Raw genomic sequence first — 20,124 nt, forward strand, 5'->3', positions numbered from 1 at the left:
TGCTGTTTACCTTGAACCGCAGAAACCTTTGGCGAGTGGTAAATATAGGAGCATGCAGATATGCATCCCTGATGTCGATAGACGCCAGAAGTTCTCCTCCTTTTAGGATAGAAACCACCAACCTGATAGACTCCATGCAAAAAGAGCGGACTTTCAGGAACGGATTTAGATTCTTTAGATCTAGAATGGGTCTGACATCTCCATTTGGTTTTGGTACCGTAAAGAGGTTTGAATAAAACCCCAAACCAGCTTGCTCTTCTGTGGGGATTTGCATGATCCACCCCTGAGCCAGTAATCGGTCTAATGCCCAAACCAAGATTGCCTTTTCCCTGGATCTTTGGAAATGTTTGACCTCAGAAAATGAGGTGGTTGAAACTCCCAAAATTCCAGTTTGTACCCTAGAGTTACCTAGAATGGAGATGACCCATCTGTCCTGAAATTCCTCTTGCCAGACTTCTGAGAACTACAGAAGTCTCTTCCCCCCCACCCCTCCCCGGAGAGTGGGGGCAGCCCTTCACAATGAGGCTTTAGAATGTTTAGCAGTTTTCCGCCCACAGGACTTCTTTTGTGCCTGGGCCTGACCCTGAGGCTTTCCTCTAGACTCTGACGACAGAGGCCGTTGCGACTGCCTAGAGGCGGATGCCCCATGGCGTTGGAGAAAGAGCCCGCTTAAATGAAGGGCGTTTATTCCTTCTCTTGACTGGCAAAAAGAGTACTTTTCCCACTTTAAATATTTTGGATGGATTTATCCAAATCACCCCCAAATAGCCAATCCCCATGAAAAGGAAAACCAGTCAGGAGCCTTTTACATGGTGCATCGGCTGACCAATTTTTCAACCACAGGATCCTATGCATGTGCACTAGCAGAAGGGGGGACACCTGCTGAATAGAATCTTTAATGGCTTCTATAGCAAAACATAATGCTCTTGGCAGTTCAGCCAAATCCCAGGCTTGTTGTACAGGAACCTCTCCTTAAGGGCCTGTCTAAACTGGTCCTTTAGGGATTGACAGATGCCTATTGCAGCGACTGCAGGCTGAGTAACTGCACCTGCCAAAGAAATTTTTTTTTAACAAGAATTCCAACCTTTTATCCATTGGATCCTTAAGCATTTGTGCATTGTCTACTGGACAAGTTAGACTTTTATTCACACTGGATATAGCAGCATCAACTGCTGGTACATTCCATCTTTTTGGTAAATTTCTCCTCCATGGGATAGAGTACTGAGAATCTCTTTTGGATGGAGAAAATGCTTATCTGGGTGATCCCATTCAGCATAAATAAGCTGTTCTAGTAATGCATGGGCAAGAAACGCATGCAAAGCCTGAGGAGGTTTTAAGGAACCCAAAGAAGAAACTGACCTTTCAGCTGACTCCATTAGGGGTAGCTTGAAAGCAAAACGAACCATTTCCGTAAGAGAGATTGTACCAGCAATTTCTCAGATTGCAAGGCTGAAAAGGGTTCATCCACCGTTGTTTCCTCCACAGAGGAGTCATCGGTTTGTCTTTCCCCCTGATCGCCTGAGGGTAACACCTCATCATCTACCTGCTGTTCCCTTGCTAAAGGGTCTATGAAGGGTGGGGATCTACCACGCTTCCTATCCCTATGGATGGAGGATGCAATTAAAGCTAGTCTTTCCTCTAACCCCACCAGGGCGGAGGAAAAAGCATCTTCAGTCACGTATACAGGGGCCGAGATGCGAGAAGCAGCTGCAACACCAATTGGTTCCAATGACTCACCCTGGCTTGCCACTTCTGGTATTTCAGGAGAAGATGTCAGTGTGGAGGCATGACTGGAGTTCTCAGTGCCTGGGGGTGATGTTTTTGGTACCTTTTTTGAGGTGTTTGTACCGGCCTTTTTTGGGAGGCATAGTCCTAAGCACAAAGCAGAGGTACTATTTAAATGCACTAATTGCTGAACAATAGTATGCTGCTAATGAAAGTTCAGCCTAGCGCTGGAAAAAAAATTTTCCCTCTATTAGGAATGCCCATATGCAGCCCTTACTTGCCCCGCTGCTCCTGTGTCCCATATGATCAGCCAGCTTGCTCTCCTTGCTATCCAGCTGAGGAGAGACTGCTCTTGTACAAAGTTTCCACTCCTTGCTTGCGCCGCGTGTCCTCGTGGATGCTACGTCTCACACAGCATCATGCCTAGGCCCCGCCCCTCCATACAACATCCACCCCCCTTTCCTTTGAATTTCAAATTGTTCCCGCATGCATGGGCGGAATTTGGGTCTGCCTGCAGACCCACCAAGAGAAGGGGAGGAGAGGCAGAGCCCAAAATGGCAAGCAAAGCGGAGGGAAATTTTTCAGAGCAAAATGGGACCTACACCCCCCCAGGAATATACAAGGGGAGCAGCAACCTTTGTTGAATTCTATTCCTTTTAGTCCCTTCAGAGGGAGAAATGCGGAATGGCAGATCTCTTTACCTACACGAGGAATCTCCGCTGTGACAAGCTGCTGCTGAATCCACACACAGACTGACACTGAGCTGAAGTGAAGACAACAAATTAAGGCATGTGCATTTACTCCCTCTAGTGGAGATTTAGGGCATGACAACATTCTCCCCCTCTCCCCCCCCCAGAAGAAAAAACATGGGTGGACTTTTCACAGTTCCAAGGCTTCTTTCTTCCCTTAACTTATCTTCGCCGCTGGATACTGCCGATGACAGACAGATCCAACCTTCACCCATCATGGCGGGCTGTGGTTAACAAACCTTCAAGGACCGGGTTCCTTTTTATTGGGGTTTCACTCCCTTGAACTCTCTATAGCACCCTGCCAGTAACAACTTTAGGTAATGTGAGCATGATCAAAGCACTGGGTCCAGCCCTGTAAGGAGAGGCATTACAGGCAAAAGCTCATTCTTATACGAGGCCCAGGTACCATCCACCTTGGCCTCAGTGGCACTTTGGATGGATTCGTCTGTGGAGGCTATTTAAATCCAGCAAGGATCGCTCCAGTAGAGCTCCTCCGAGCACATCTTCACTCGTGACCAACACCTTAGACACTGGTGAATAAACTGAGGTACTCCTGGTAGAAGGAGGGGTTATATAGGGAGTGAACTTCCTGTATTGGGTGTGCCAGTGTCCATCACCTGAAGGTGCCTATATACCCATATAGTTAATAACTTTGGCTCTGTGTCCCGTGATGCACGAGTAAAAAAAAAACAAAAAAACAAAAAAAAAAAAAAAACAGAATAGTCAGGATCTTTTAACGCTGCCCCTGGGTCTTGACACTAAAGACATTGAAATGGCTGATCTCTCAGTATTACAATTGTTTAGATACTGGCAGGTTTGACAGAAACTGGTTATCCAATTCATAAACTTGCTTCTAGTTGATGGTTTTTATTTAAAAGTAAGGATATTAGGTCTACCAGTATAGAACATCGGTTCAAAGCCATATATGGATTTTTACTTTTTTTTTTTTATTAATTGTATGAATTTTAGCAACATGGACAACAAAAAACTTCTGCCTCATAAACGTGACTGAATAAGACATCCGGTTTTTAAAAATCCATGCATTTGGAAGAATTAGCATTTGCAATAGACCAGACCATCAGAAATCACATTATTAACAGCACTTACCAGTGGGAACAGTCATACTGTATCCATGCAGCAATAAGGATAACATTGACAGTTACTTCAAGTAAAATTATCACCACCAAAACCGAAACAACCACATTTTAAAACAGTTGTCAGCATACATTTAAGTTGAAAGGTCACCCCCAAAGCAGGATAGTTTTTTTTTTTCCATTCAACCAGTGAGAGATTACAAAAAAAAAAAAAAAAAAAAAAAAAAAAGAAAGCCACACAGATTTTTGCATCCACAAAAGTGATGTTGATACAGGGACCGCCCCCCCCCCCACACTATGTATTGAGCAGGGATTGCCCCCTCATCCCTCCCTGTCAATACACTGATCAGCACTGCAGCCATTGGCTGCATGTGCGGATCGCGAATGCCAATATTCCAGCAGGACTGTTTGACAGAAGCTGGTTAGACTGGCTTCTGTTGAACAGCCAGGGGTACACAGGCTGAAATTTGGTAGAATTACGGTATGTGTGCACCCGGCTTTAGGAGGATCTACAAAAAAAAAAAAGAAAAAGAAAAGGGGGGGGGGGGGGTGAGGATGTCCAAAAAACAGCAGACATATGACTTATTATTTGCTAGTCTGGTAGCAGAAATAAACTCCCACCACAGTCAATTAAAAAAAGGACAGGGATATGAACACAAAATTCCCTGGCCCAGCAGGCACGGGTGCATAAATGACAATTTAGCACCTGAAAAAAATAGGCCACTGCCCAAAATCCAAGCAAGAAAACCAGGTTCCCTTTCACCTGATTTCTACAGAATTACAAAGCACTGCCCCTTCTTTAGCCACGCCTCTGATTAGAAGTAGGATAGCTAATTGGTCACAATATAGAAGCCCCAGGCAGCAGCTAAGAGGCTGCTCTAATGAGATCTTGGTTGGATGAATCCTGGGTAATTGACAGGGTAACATCACTGCTATACTGAAACAATAGCGGAAGGGGCAACATACCCAAGAGAGAGAAAACTGCAACACAACAGAGACAGGGGTGGGAAAGAAAAAAAAAAAAAAAAAAAGAGGGCACAATTTTTAAAGAGTCTGTAGTTGGAAGCAGATTTCATTGACCTTGCTGTAAAATGTGAAAGTAAAATTTCTCCATAATTGCTACACAGCTCAGTGAGCATGATATATAAAAAAAAAAAAAAAAAAAAAAAAAAAATAAAAAAAAAGGGGGAATTTTTACTTACCTGCAAATTCCACATCTACATAGTACAGTACAGGATACAGACAACATTCATACACCATGGGTTATAGGTTCATACATTCAGGCGATTGCACAGCTGCAAATATTTGAAGATTCCTACTCTATAGCTCTAGCCCACTCCAAGTTTTGTACCAAGCGATACAGAGTAACAGTTTGGGGAGGGTAGCCCATGTCCTGTACTGTAAGACATGGAATTTACAGGACAGTCAAAAACTCCTCTGATCTTAAACCACAAACTACAGGACACAGGCAACATATTCATACACCATGGGACACCCCAAAGCAATAAATACAAGACTGGGTAGCAACGAGGCATATTAACTTGTATATGTCCATACTACTACAATGATTGAGGTGTATGCACATAATGATGATAAATACTAGTCAACACTACGGTCTATGCCAACGGACCTTATTTTGTTCAGTAAACATTTATGGGGAACTGTGTCAAATGCTTTTGCAAAATCCAGATACACCATGTCTATGAGCCTTCCTTTATCTAGATAGCAACTCACCTCCTCATAGAAGGTTAATAGATTGATTTGGCAAGAACGATTATTCATGAATCCATGCCGATTACCATCATTACTAAAATCTTGTATATAGTTCCTTATCCCCTCCAAGAGTTTGCATACTAATGATGTTATGCTAACTGGTCTAATTCCCAGGGATGTGTTTTGGTGCTACACTGGCTTTTCTCCAATCAGCTGGTACCATTCCAGTCAGTAAAAATTTGGAACAATGGTCTGGCAATTACTTGACCAAGTTCCCCAAGTACCCTCGGGTGCAAACCATTTGGTCCCAGTGATTAATGTCAAGTTTCCCCAAGTCAAATTTTAATTCTGTCCTCCGTTATTACAGGAAGCACCTCCCATGGTTGTGTCATGAGAATAAACACTGCAGTTTTGGTTAATGAAGCCTCTCCCGACTCCCTTGTGAAGGCTGAGAAGAATAAATGAATTGCCTTCGCCATCTCCCCATCCTTTGTAACCAGATGTCCTTGCTCATTCTTTATGGGGCCAATATGGTCTGTCTTTTTTTTTTTTTTTTTTTTTTTTAACGTTTAGATACTTAAATAATTTGAGATTTTTGCTCTCCTCCGCTATGTGCTTTCGTGTTCTCTTAGCCGTCCTAATTGCACCCTTACATTTCTTGTTGCATTCTTTATAAAGTCTGAATGCTGATGATGATCCTTAAACCTTGTATTTTTTGAAGTCCTTCTCCTTTGCTTTTATATGCATTTTTACATTGGAGTTATGCCATACAGGACTTTCATGCGCTCTTTTAAAAACGTATTACCAAGTGGGATGCATTGGCTAATGCCCTTATTTAAATATGCTCTTAAAAGCAAACCCCTCTCTTCCATGTTCTTTGTTCCTAAGATTTTATCCCAATTTATGCCTTCTATCAAAGGTTCGTAGTTTAGGGAAGTTGGCTCTTTTGAAATTCAGTGTCTTCGTATTCCCCTTATGGTTTCCCATTTGTGCGATTTATACTGAAGCCAATTGACCTGTGATCGCCATTTCCCAAATTGCCACGTATTTCCACATCTGTGATCAGGTCTGTATTGTTGGTAATCAGTAGATCCAGTAACTCTTCATTTCTAGTTGGTGCGTCTATCATCTGAACCATGAAATGGTCCTGCAAGACATTTAGGAATTGGCGAGCCTTAGACGAATGTGTGGTTCCCTCCACCCAGTCTGCCTGGATAATTAAAATCCCCCATTACGATAAACTTCCCATACTTGCTAATCCAAAATTGCGAGAGGAGATCCGTCTCCCTCAGGTTAGGGTGCCTATAGCATACTTCCAAATATTTCCCCCCCTTAGCTTCATCCCTTTGTAGCTCTACCCATAAGGATGCCCCCTCCTCCTTAGCTCCCTTAGTAATGTCATCTCTAACATTCACTTGTAAACTATTCTTGATATATAGGCACACTCCTCCCCCTTTTTTACCCTCTCTATCCCTACGATAAAGGAAATACCCTTGAATGTTGGCAGCCAGTCATGAGGTATAGAGTAGAAAATCTGTACTGCCCCAAATCTTGAAATAAAAATTAATATATAAAGAAAATTGTGAAAGTAATGTATAAGAAAATGACTGAATAAAATCAGTAATAAATGATGCAATTTAAGGTGCAAACCCCCCCCCCCCCCCGCGCAAAAAATAAAAAATAAATATAGTGTATATAATAGCAGTGTGTCTGGTGCTGCAACTTAAATAGCCTGAATATTCAGCTCACAAATGTGTAAAAAGAAATCAAATTGCGCAACCAAAACCACAAAAGAACTCCAGTCCAAAAGTCCATATGGTGCTTCAATAATATTAGTGATATTAAACAAGGTTGGTAAAAAAAAGTCCTGCAAGCATTTTTGCAGCGCTGCAGGAGTGGTGTATACACCGCTCCTAAAAGGACCCCTGCCCATTGAAAAACGATGGGGCAGCACCGCCAAACTGTTGGCAAAGCGCCGTGGGCGATTTTAACCCTTTTTTCCGGCCACTAGCGGGGGGTTGGGGGCGCTGGTCAGGAAGTGGTTAAAAAAAAAATTGTCACTTTTATTCCTATTACAAAGAAAGTAAATATCCCTTGTAATTGGGGGGGGGGGGGCTTGGGAGTAGGGTTTCTTTAAGCGCTAGGGGCAGAAGTAACGTTTTGATGTCGCTTCCGCCCTGCACTGTTGTGGAGTCGGTGGGGGCCATCTTCCCCTCACTCGGCTCCATCCCTAAAAAACAATAGGACCTGATCACCTCCGCCGGCGGCTCCAGTAAGCGGCAGAGGGCAACGCTGAGACCACTAATTTGAAAGCGGATGACCCGTTGAAGAGGATACCGGGTTATGGCCGCTAGCTGCTGCCGTAATGATATTCTTCTTCAAAGTACTGATGTATAATGACGGAGGGCGGTCTGTAAGTGGTTAGGCTCTGAACTCTTGGTCCAAAGCCTGTGTGTCAGCAGGCCAGAATCCATGGCACAGAGTAAACTCTGGGAGCGATTTTTCCTGGAAGCAGCTTTTCTTGAATCAGACTCCGAGACCCCACTATCTTTTAAGACCTGGGCTTCAACAGTCAGCTGGAGACCAAAGCAGGATGGAATAGAGGGGCCTTGGGAAAGCCAATCTAGCCTGTTGGGATGAGTCTAGGTATCTTTTGCAAAGAGTCCGAGTACGGTTTGTGTACCAGATTCTTTTGGGCTGGTTTGGTGCTAGAATTTCTGCTTTCCTTTCTTGCTCTTTTGACAAGACAAAGTTTCGACGAGCTTCCAGAAAGACCCTGCTTTTTCCATGTTGATAAACGGTTTAGTGGACATTTCTTGAATGGAATTGGATGAAAAGGTACAGCCTTTGAGGAGGCCACCACTAGACCCAGAACTCTCATGGAAAATTTCACTGTGGCATTTCTTTAGGATCTCAGTTGTGAAGCATAAAAACTGAGAAAATTTCAGTGGAAGAAAAACCTTTTCTTCAGGATGAGACAAGATAAGTGTTTCAGATGTAGGGAAAGCAACAACAACAAAAAAAAAAACACAATTTTGGTCTGGTCATATCGAACAGTAAATAGTTCTGTACCTATATTGTCTTCTGTTGATTGTTTTGCCACAAAACCCCAAAATTTAGGTACTGTACTTTTATACATTTGTATAGCTCTGTTCCTTGGAGAGAGAGAGGAAAAAAAAAACACCCAAACACATTCTCACCTGTAACCTCTGATTAGGTGCCTCACCAAAAAGGTCATCTTTCTGGAAAAGGAATACATGTGAGGTGAATCTTACAGGAGAGCTTCTGCTAGCATTCTGCACATATGAATGGAGATTACAGCCACTTTGTATATGTATCCCATGACAGGTTCCAGGGAATCCAACAAAATTGTGCCCATTCGCACACTGCCTCAGCATATATTGAGCTCCTTGAAGTAAAAAATGGCTTCAACTTGGGAGAACCCTCAAACATATTTTGCCCAATAGAGCCTTAATTGAAGAGGCAAATATAGCTGAAATGGCTCACGATATAAAGCATCATACGTCATAACCATCAAGTGTCCAGTAATCTTAAAATCGATTGTTTATGTTACAGCACCACCCTTTCACACGGGGTCGTTTTGCAGGCACTATAAATAGCGCCTGCAAACCGACCTGAAACAGCCGCTGTCTCTCCAGTGTGAAAGTCCCAAAGGCTTTCACACTGGAGCGGTGCGCTAGCAGGAAGGTTATAAAAAATAAAAATAAAAGTCCTGCTAGCAGCATCTTTGAAGCGGTGAAGGAGCGGTGTATACACCGCTCCTGCCCATTGAAATCAATGGGGCAGCATGGCTATACTGCCGGCAAAGCACCTCTGCAGAGGCACTTTGTGGTGGTTTTTAACTCTTTCTTGGCCGCTAGCGGGGGTAAAACCGCCCTGCTAGCGGCCGAATTGTGCCGCAAATCCGACAGTAAAGCGCAGATAAAAATAGTGGCGCTTTACCGCCGACGCACCTCCCGCCCCAGTGTGAAAGGGGCCTTAGGGGAGATTGAAAATGCAGCCAGACACAAAACAAAAATAAATAAATAAATTCAAACTAACCACTTCCCGACCGGCGCACAACGATGTACCTTGGCAGAATGGCACGGACAGGCACATGGGCCTACAGATATGTCCCTTTAAATGTGCCATCGCACGTGCCAGCCAGGACCTCTGAGTCCGATCACGGGTCCTGCGGACTCGATGGCTGCGGGGATACCCGCAATCGTGTCACAGGGAGATGCTAAAGTAAACAAGCATCTTTCCGTTCTGCCTAGCAACAGTGACACTGATGATAAAATAGATGGATAGATAGTGAAGTGGTGAAACGGGGGAGAAAAAAAAAAATCCCCCTGCAAGACAATGTTATCTGCTAGTATACGTTGCATACTAGCACATTATGAGATACTTGCCTTAAAACAAAACCCTCCACTGGTCTGCCATCACCGCTGACAGGGCATTCTTCACCCAATCTTACTCCCAGGTTCGCAGGCTTCGGCTGCCTGAATGCTCGAGCTGCGATGACGTTACTCCTGCACGTGTGTGCAGGAGTCACGGCCATGACACAGAGCTCTGAAGGGACGGCACTAGTATACCCTCCCTTCAGAGCGCATTCCAGTGAGCAGCAGCCGGTGACATCTCCTAAACGATGCACGTTTAGGAGATATTCATTTTGCCTACAGGTAACCTTTATTATAAGCTTACCTGTAGGTAAAAGCACTAGAAAAGGAGTTTACTACCACTTTAAAGCTTGGATGTCTCATTTAGAGCACATTAGTTATAACAATCATTTCCTCTCACAGCTTGTCAAGCATCATGTACCTTTGAGTTTCATTATGCGAGCATCACTTTGTCTACTTACATCATACACAAAGTATAATATAGGGCATACATTATTAGATCGCTTTACAGCTTTATTCAACATGTCCATTTTTCTTTGCTCAGGGCAGCACAACAATCTTCATGTAGTTACATGAGTGACACGATCCTCGTAGACTGCATAATTATATCTATTCATAATTAGGGAAGGTTTTGGGAGTTTTAGGCCTCTTTGTGCCCAAAGGGGCATGGCAAGATGGAGCAGAGTCGTCATGCACAATGCCAAGGCTTTTGTGGACAGATACAATGACCTTTTCAAAATTAGCAAGCATGTTGCTTGAAGTTCCTTCTTCATTATAGGGACTGTGTGGAGAAAAATAAATATCCTGCAGCTTCTGCCATCACTGCCTCAACATCCTCTTCAATTCAGCATCCTCTAGGGCTGGCATATCAGGATCGGACTCCAGATGAAAAAAAAAATGGGATTAGGAGAAGAGGGGGAGAGTTTGAGCTCTGAACAAACATTGTTGAATGAATGCCGTAAGCCGTCTGAAAAAAATGTCAGTTGCATAGAATTTTGCTTTTGTTAAGTAGCTTGTGTGTCTGAAAAAAAGCTAGACCTGAATGCTGAAGCCAGCATTAAAACTGGTTCTTCAGTGCAATTGACGCATAATCACTGAGGTGGAATGTTGAGCAGATGTTCGCTTGTTGGTTGGAGTTGGCTCCCATTTGCCTGATCTCAGTCATAGCTACAGTACCCTGGGTGGGGGGGGTACTCATGAAGTGTAGAAGATGGGATAAGTGTACACTGTAACCCAAACAGACTTGCAAGGACTCCTTGTGGCGAAAAGACAGGAGGAAGCGCCTGAGGACCTTAAAAGGGCACTAGGCAGAAGTGAGGTCAAGTTGTGTGACCAGTGGTGTGATGCAACACCTACTCATGCAGTTAAGAATGAGCTCTGACTGGTTGAATGTTAGCACAAGTTTGAAAAAAAAGTGTATACACCGACACAGCCCTGTTTTACACAGCAGCAGTCAAAACAGGGAGTGACCCGGTCTTACTTGTCCAAGATGCTGGACTTTATATAAAGTCCAGGCTTAACCCATCACAATGGATACACCTCCTAAGGGGTACTTGGGGATTGAGTCCCATAGTGATGGATCATGGACTTGTATAGCACCCTGCGGCTAACAATGCCCTGCATCAAGTGCCCCACATAGGAGTGGGATCCGGGTATGGCTCCCAAAATTTTTACCAAGGTTGGACCAGTAGAGAAGTACTACCTCTGTAGTAGTGAAGCTGGCCAGTGTCCAATCACCTGAAGGTACAGGCCCATAACCCATGGTGTATGAAAGAGTTGCCCATGTCCTGCACGATTAAGATAAGTAAATACTTGTACTCATGCAAATGCTCAGATACCTGAAACCGATACCTTTGCAGTACGATTTGAGCCCTTACAAATTTAATGGGCTCAAATCGCACTGCAAAGAGTTACATGCAATTTCAACAGGAATACAGTGTGATTCCTTTCTGAATCACTTGCAGTTTCCTGTACTGCTCCTGTGTGAACCCAGGCTGGTCATAGTGACTTCAGTACTCATACATGGCAGTAAACAAAAAAAAAAAAAAAAAACAAAAAAAAAATAAAATAAAAAAAAAATAAAAGTGCAAACCTATGAATTTGTTATATATTTATGGATATATTAATTTCATGCACTCCTTTTTTAAATTATTCAATTTTTTTATATATATATATATATATATATATATATATATATATATATATATATATATATATATATATATATATATATATATATATATATACACACACACACACACACACACATAGTAGTGTAAACAGACAAAATGGATAGTACTTACAATTAGTGGCACTTTTTTAGATTCTTGATAAAGATGCCTGTACCCAAGATACAATACAAGGGCACCCATAGAGTAAAGGAAAGCCAAAACAGCAATGGCAACATAAAATTGTGCTGGAGAAGAATAGTCCCCGGTGAGATGGAAAGGTTGCCATTTTTCATTACAGATGGTCTCAATGCCTTTAAATATAACTGTATTCAGGCTAAAAACAAAAATGGAAAATAAATTAGTATTCTTTATTAAAAACATTCAGAGGAATTACCCAAGCTTCCTGTGCCCTTCTGTCAGAAGTGGTGTGCACCAGGTAGACCTGTTTCAAGTCCATCTGCGCCACCACCAGTTTCTATTTCAGAGCGAACAGAAACTAGTGCAGGTCTGCACCCGAGAGGGAAAACTGTAGTTTCAATAAACAAGAAGTGGTGGTCCAGTAAAATGTATTGAGCAAACTTGCTGAAGGCCTGCGACATTTCTACCTGAGGGTTTGGAATGTACCGGGCGAGGCAAGGGAATTTCCACCTGCCTAACTTGATGACACGGTCTGGCACCCCATTCTGAGATTCAAAAAGGAGTATCCAGACTACCGGGCAGGGTCAAGGCCTAGGTTAGTCAAGAGGATCCTAACGCGTCTGATGAACAGGTTGCCACTCAGCGGGCTAGTAGGAAAAGGGTAGCAACGGGCTGGATTCCGACTGGCTGGGCAGATGAGACAATAACCGGTCGAGGGTCACTATGGGCACCAGACATTGTGGTTCTGGAAGAGCTTGACTTCGACCCCAGGGCCGTACTGTTGGGTTTTTAGACACTGGTGTAGAAGATGATCTACCTGGCCTTCTACAGCTTTTTGTGGCCTAGCGAGTTCACCTTTAGTGGCCCCAGCTGCTGCACAGGCAGCACCTGGCTCACCTTCAAGAGCATCTTGTTCTACACCTCACAGTGTCTAAAACCCAACAGTACGGCCCCAGGGTCAACACCAACTCTTCCAGAACCACAAAGCCTGGTGCCCCGTAGCGACCCTCGACCAGTTATTGTCTCATCTCAATGCCCAGCCAGTCGGAATCAAGCCCGTTGCTACCTTTTCCTACCAGCCCCCTGAGCGGCAACCAGTTCAGACACGTTAGGATCTTCTTGACTAACCTAGGCCTTGACCCCAGCCGGTAATCTGGACACTCCTTTTGGATCAGAGTGGCTGCAGCCGCATCTCAGCATGGGGTGTCAGATCATGTCATCAAGTTAAGCAGGTGGATATTTCCCTGCTTCGCCCGGTAGATTCCAAACCCTCAGGTAGAAATGTCGCAGGCCTTCAGCAAGCTTGCTCAATACGTTTTACTGAGAGTTACTTCTTGTGGCGTATTTATGTGGTTTATATCTGTCTCAGTTGAAGGACTTTGACCATAAAGAAAAGCATTTTCCATTGTTGGAGTGTTTCACTCACTTCCTATCTGGTAAAACATTGTCAGCAAGACAGCAGGTGAAGGTAAATCTCTTGAATTTAAAATAAAGCATTAACTGGGCACAATCTTCAAACATTTCACTGCTAGAGGTGTTTGCCACACATTTAAAACATTAACCACTTAAGGACCAGGCCTCTTTTTCTAGATGTGTTGTTTACAAGTTAAAAACTGTTTTTTGCTAGAAAATAACTTAGAACCCCCAAAACATAAATTTTTTTTTTAAACACTTTTTATTGAAAAAAGGCATAGACAAAAAAACATCTCAATCCACTTTTGTAACATTTTTTTTTCTAACACCCTAGATAATAAAATGGCGGTCATTGCAATACTTTTTGTCACATCGTTTTTGCACAGCGGTCTTACAAAACAAAACACACTTTTTTGAATTAAAAAAAACAGTAAAGTTAGCCCTATTTTTTTTATATTGTGAAAGATAATGTTACACTGAATAAATTGATACCCAACATGTCACGCTTCAAAATTGCAAACTTTTACCCTTAAAAATCTCCATAGACGGTCTAGGGCTAATTATTGCTCTCATTTTTTTTTTTTTTTTTTTTAACTGTAAAAATAAAAGTGTCACTTATATTCCTATTACAAGGAATGTAAACATCCCTTGTAATAGAAAAAAGCATGACAGGACCTCTTAAATATGAGATCTCAAATTTACACAAAAATGCAATTAACCACTTACCAACCGCTGGCATATACACAAATCGGCAAAGTAACGTACCCGTACGTTGCTTTGAATTTCCTGCCGTGCGCGCGCCTGCCGCGAGCTCTGTGCCCACGGACTCGACCGTCGCGGGGATAACCCAGCACCTTACCGTTCTTCCCAAAGACAGGACACTGATCTACTGCTTCCTGTCATCGGGAGCAGCGATCAGTGCCACGTCACACAAAGCCCATCACCCAGACAGTTAGAAACACTCCCCTAGGTCACACTTGACCCCTCCCCGTCCCCTAGCGGTTAACCCCTTCACTGCCAGTGACATTTTTACATTAATCAATCAATGCAATTTTATAGCACTGATTGCTGTATTAATGCCAATGGTCCCAAAAATGTGTCAAAAAATTGTCCGATGTGTCCCCCCATAATGTCGCAGTCATGATAAAAAAAATAAAAAATATTTTGTAGATGCTATAATTTTGACGCAAACCAATCAAACGCTTATTGCGATTTTGTTTAACCAAACACATGTAGAATATGTATCGGCCTAAACTAAGGAAAAAAACACACACTAATATATATATATATATATATATATATATATATATATATATATATATATATATATATATATATATATATATATATATATATATATATATATATATATATATATATATATATATATATATATATATAATTTTTGTGGGATATTTATTATAGCAAAAAGTAAAAAATAGTGTTTTTTTTTCCAAAATTGTCAATCTTTTTTGTTTATAGCGCAAAAAATAAACCGCAGGGGTGATCAAATGCCACCAAAAGAATGCTATATTTGCGGGGGACGTCAATTTTGTTTGGGAGCCACGTCGCACGACCGTGCAATTGTCGTTTAAAGCAACGCAGTACCGAAACGCAAAAAGTGCTCTGGTCAGGAAGGGGGTAAATCCTTCCGGGGCTATAGTGGTTAGAAGAAAGAAAAAAAAATGGCCCTTTAAGAGCTATGGCGGAAGTGAGGTTTTGACATCGCTTCCGCCCTGCAGTGTCATGGAGACGGGTGGGGACCCCATCTTCCCCTCACTCGTCTTCATGGACAGCCAGTGAAAGGAACGGATCGCCTCCACCATTTCCGACAGCTCCGGTAAGTGGTGGAGGGCACTGGAACACGGCAGGAGGGGGGGGGGGGGGGGGGGGGGGTGAGTTTTCCTCTCCCGCCGCCTTGTGGCAAATCTGCCTCAGAGACCACTTTTAGCTTGTAGCCGACCACCGGCCAAAAACGGGGATACCGGGGTTATGGCAGCTAGTTACTGCAATAACAACGATATCCGTCTTCAAAAGGGAGGACACATATTGGCGTTTGGCAAGTGGTTAAGTGTGATATTTTTTAAATAAACACAAAAACACTTTCTGGGAGTACCCTGGAGGAAAAAAAAAAAATAAAAAAAAATAAATGTATACTACCACCATTTTAAATGTCACAATATTTGTACCACGGATTTTTATCATACCAGGGACATAGGTGACATAGTTACAAGACCACATTTGCAAGATAAAGTATGCATGCAATGTGTATCGAAATTGTGAGTCTGGCATTTGAAATTCTTCTATTAAGATTTGTTTGAACAGAATTCCCTTGTTATCGCATAAGTCTGCGGTGCGCAGGAAGCCCTAGTTGGACCACCATTCGAATGCCAAATTGGTGAGGCTCGGGGTGAAGTCCTTGTTTTGCAACAAGGGAGCTAATGGACTATGGGCGATTTGAAATTATAAGGCTTAGACAGACAGACAATCTGTCCCATATACTAAAATGACAACGAAAGGGATGGGAACAAGATCGGAGGCCAGTCTTTTGCTGGCAACCACACAGCATGGGAAACTGGCCTATATTGACCAGAATAGGACTCAGACATCCACAATGGATGAGGCTGCTGAGAATGGAAAATGTAATTTAGTGAACTGAGATAACGGAAAGGTAATTTTTAATAACATTTAACTACAATATGGACTTGAGGGACAAGTGTGTGTGCACACATGTATGTATATATATCTTAAAAAAAAAAAAAAAAAAATATAGGGTACTGAAGTTTGTCATCTTATGGGCAGGCACAATTTTAAAGCTTGACACATTGGGTATCTAGTTACTCAGCGAAACTTCATCTTTTGTTTTCCCAAAAATAGGTAATAATGCATTTTGTGTGCTCTACAAATTACTTTTAGTGCATTTTTTATTGAAAATTTGCACTTGATAAATCCTCTCACAAAAATTGTGTGTGACATAAAATTTTGTCACCGTTACTTTTTTTTCTAGGTGGTCTGCTTTCTGAAAATGCATAACAATTGGGGGTTTTAAATAATCTTCAGGCCTAAACAGAGATTTTTGAAATGTGGGGGAAAAAAAAAAAAAAAAAAAAACACCAAACAAATAAAAAACAACTCTGGCTGTGAAAGGGATTATGCCCCTTTCCCACTGGTGGAGTCTGCCAGTGGATAAGCCCGCTTTAGCAGGGGGATCTCTCCGCTGATCCCCACAGAGCAGGCGGGATGACAGGTCTGTGTCCACTCTGCATCACAGCCAGCTTTCCTCTATGGGCGGCTGGATGGATACTGACCATCTGTCCTCTGATCCAATTTACCAGACAGATGAGGAATGGATCCTCATCTGTCTGTTTTTAGTGGACAGGTTCACATCGGATCTCGGCACATGTCCACTGACATCTGCCGCTGCACAGAAAGCAATGGATTGTCTGATCAGTTCCTAATGAAACACAGACAGGTGGCACTCATTGATATTTTCATGCCAGGATTTCAATACTTTGAGTCACTGACGCAAAACGTATGCAGATCAAGGAGTCCTATTTGCTGCATGCTTCGTACAGGTCAGCAACTGAAAGCATTGAAACCAATGACAGCCAGGAACTATCATTTTCAGAAGATAGTCAATGACATCCACATTTCTCTCAGGAAAGTTGTCCTTTAGGCTGAGGCTCTAGAACAGTGATGGCGAACCTATGACACGCGTGTCAGTGCTGACACGCGTAGCCATTTGGGGTGACACGCACAGGATTTCATGCGATTCATCCTCGGCTCCTGCACGGCCGCCGAGGATGAAAGAATCTGTGCTGGAGGAACGCGGGGGGGGCGGGACGTGTGATCTCCCCCGCCCACACTCACTTACTGTATCGCCGCCGCCCCTTTCTGAGCGCAGGGGCTGCTGGTAAGGCGTGCGTGCCGTGCGCACACACGTCATCAGCGCGGCGAGGGAGGACCCGCAGGAGAGGAGCGCAGGAACAGTGCGCGCCTCTCTCCAGTCAGGCCAGCACAGAGAGTCTACTCCTGGGACTGTCAGTTACGAACGCACCACAGCAGGGAACAGCAGAGTGCCAACGGGAACTGTGAGCGTCATTAGCAGCAACTATTGGGGTGCCATGGACTTGCCCACAATAACTGAGATAAGTGAGGGGGAGGTTGTGTTAGCTTGTTAGGCTAGTTAACCCCTAATTGGCTATCTATAATTCTATCTGCTGTCACTGGCCCACTGATGGAGCACCCAAAAAATAAAAAACAAAGGTTAAGTAAAGGGAGTGGTAGTAGCAGTGGCCGACCCTTTCAAGAGACATGGAGCGAGATGTATGGCATTATAGAAAAAAATGGCAGATCATTTTGCGTTCTATGTACTGAAACGGTAGTAAGCAGAACGTGGAATATAAATAGACATTTTGAAACTAATCATTCCCAGCTCTTGGAAAAAAGTGAGGATGATAGGAGGGAATACATTTCCAGGAAGCTACACCTTTATAAGAGCCAATCTAACTCCATCCTTAAATTTATAAAAGGCTCTACAAATTTAAACTCTGCAAGTTTGAGCATTGCTCACTCCATAGCTCAGCATGCAAAAGCGCTTAATGAGGGAGAATTTATTAAAGAAACTCTCCTAAGATGTGCGCCAGTTCTATTTCACGATATGCAGAATAAAGATGCAATTATTAAGAGAATATCTGAGTTACCACTCAGTAGAAATATCATAAAAGACCGAATAATGAGACTGAACACAAACGTACAACAGCAATTAAAGAGAGACATAAGGAATTGTAAATATTTTTCCATCTCTCTTGATGAAACTACTGATGTCACATCGCATGCTCAGTTGGCCATTATTGGTCGATATTCTGATGGTCACACAATGAGAGAAGAGTTGATAAAGTTAGTATCAGTGCCAACAAGTACATCAGGAAGCGAAATATGTAAGGTTGTTATGCAAACATTCTGCGACCTAAGCATTGATATATCTAAAGTTGTGTCAGTGACGACAGATGGTGCCCCAAACATGGTGGGGAAAAACGTTGGATTTGTGAAATTGTTTACAGAAGCTATTGGACATGCGATTGTGCCTTTTCATTGTATTATCCATCAGGAGGCTTTATGTGCCAAGGCAGGATTCACTGACTTAAATGACTTAATGTCAGTTCTAACAAAAATAGTTAATTTAATAGCTGCTCGCCCCCTTCACAAGCGAGAATTTTCAGCACTTTTACAGGAGGTTGATTCCACCTACAGTGGATTGCTGATGTACAATAATGTAAGATGGTTGAGCCGAGGCAAGGTTCTTGAGCGCTTTGTGGAGTGCTTTGAAGAAATTAAGGTATTTCTTGAAGAGAAGGATCTGGGAAACTTTCCTCAGCTCAATGATGATAAGTGGGTCAACACCCTGATGTTTTTTACAGATCTCTCTGTTCATGTTAATGAACTGAACTTAAAGTTACAAGGTTTTGGCAAAAGTATTGATGTTATGTTTGGATACATAAAAGCTTTTGAAAGTAAAGTAAAAATTTTCAAGCGAGATGTAGAAACTAAAACGTATAAGTATTTTCCTCGAGTACAAAAGCATTTTGAGAAGGCCAGTGCAGCTGTACGAAATGAAGTGGAACTCTTGCATATGAAGTACCAGCATGTTTTAGACTCGTTACTTGACCAGTTTACTGATAGATTTAGTCAATTTAGAAGCCTAGAACAGACCATGAAAATAATTAAGTATCCTGATGTAGTAGTCTACAATAGTTTGGAATTAAATGGTTTCCAATGGATGCAAATAGATGATTTGGAGATGCAGCTTGCAGAATTTCAAGACAGCATCTGGGCTCAGGTGTTTGTTGACTTGAGGTCAAAGCTTGAGAATCTGGAAAGGGGCCGCTTGGAGAATAAAGATGAGTGCCACTACGAACAGGAAATTTGGAGTGCCTGGAACAGACTACCAGACACTTTTAGCACCCTGACAAATATAGCAACAGCTTTACTCACAATTTTTCCTTCTACGTACTTTTTGTGAGACCTTATTCTCAGCATTAAATAATATCAAAACCAACAAAAGAAACAGATTGACAGATGAGGTTAGTAGCGCTTTCTTGGGCCTGAAGTGTACAAAATACCAACCTTCAATTGAAGATTTAGCCGATGAAATTCAGCAACAAAAAAGTCACCAATAGGCAGGTTAGTTAAAGAATTCGCCCTCCCCCTCACTTATCTCAGTTCACGGCAGGGCTGTGGAGTCTGCTGCTTCCAGCTCCACGTCCTCATCAACATGCCGCTCCGGCCCGTCCCCGCTATGAATATTCATAATCATCGCCCTCGCGTCACTAGGAATATTCATAGCAGGGGCGGGCTGGAGCGGCATGTTGATGAGGACGTGGAGCTGGAAGCAGCCGACTCCACAGCCCTGGTTCACGGCACCCCAAACAAGTTCAATAATATCAAGGGCAACATACGAAATTGACTGATGAACAAAGAAGTTACTAAGCAGGTATGTTAAATAAATTTGTTTTTGGTTTATTAAATACAATTATATATTGCAATTATACATTTTTGTAGTTTTAAACTATAAATGCGCAAAAAATTATTGTTTTTGTCGAAGTGACACACCACGCGAGTTATGCTCGATTTTTTTGCCGATTTTTTGACACACCACGCCAAAAAGGTTGCCCATCACTGCTCTAGAAGATAGAAGATGGCAATAACCTATGTAGCCTTT

The 20,124-nt window shown here is 42.7% G+C and overlaps 1 protein-coding gene across 1 annotated transcript in view; it reads right to left on the bottom strand.

Annotated features, from left to right (window-relative positions):
• The window catches only part of SYPL1 (synaptophysin like 1), a gene marked incomplete in the record, with an annotated part of 82,905 nt that overhangs the window by 29,258 nt on the left and 33,523 nt on the right, over window positions 1-20,124 (bottom strand). Inside the window, 1 exon segment of the mRNA XM_077468337.1 lies at window positions 11,985-12,186. Within this exon segment, the coding sequence (XP_077324463.1) occupies window positions 11,985-12,186 (202 nt within the window).

This window comes from Lithobates pipiens, unplaced genomic scaffold (assembly GCF_037356315.1).
Source record: "Lithobates pipiens isolate NorthernLeopardFrog02 unplaced genomic scaffold, aLitPip1_a1.2 Scaffold_8, whole genome shotgun sequence".
Classification (NCBI taxonomy): domain Eukaryota; kingdom Metazoa; phylum Chordata; class Amphibia; order Anura; family Ranidae; genus Lithobates; species Lithobates pipiens.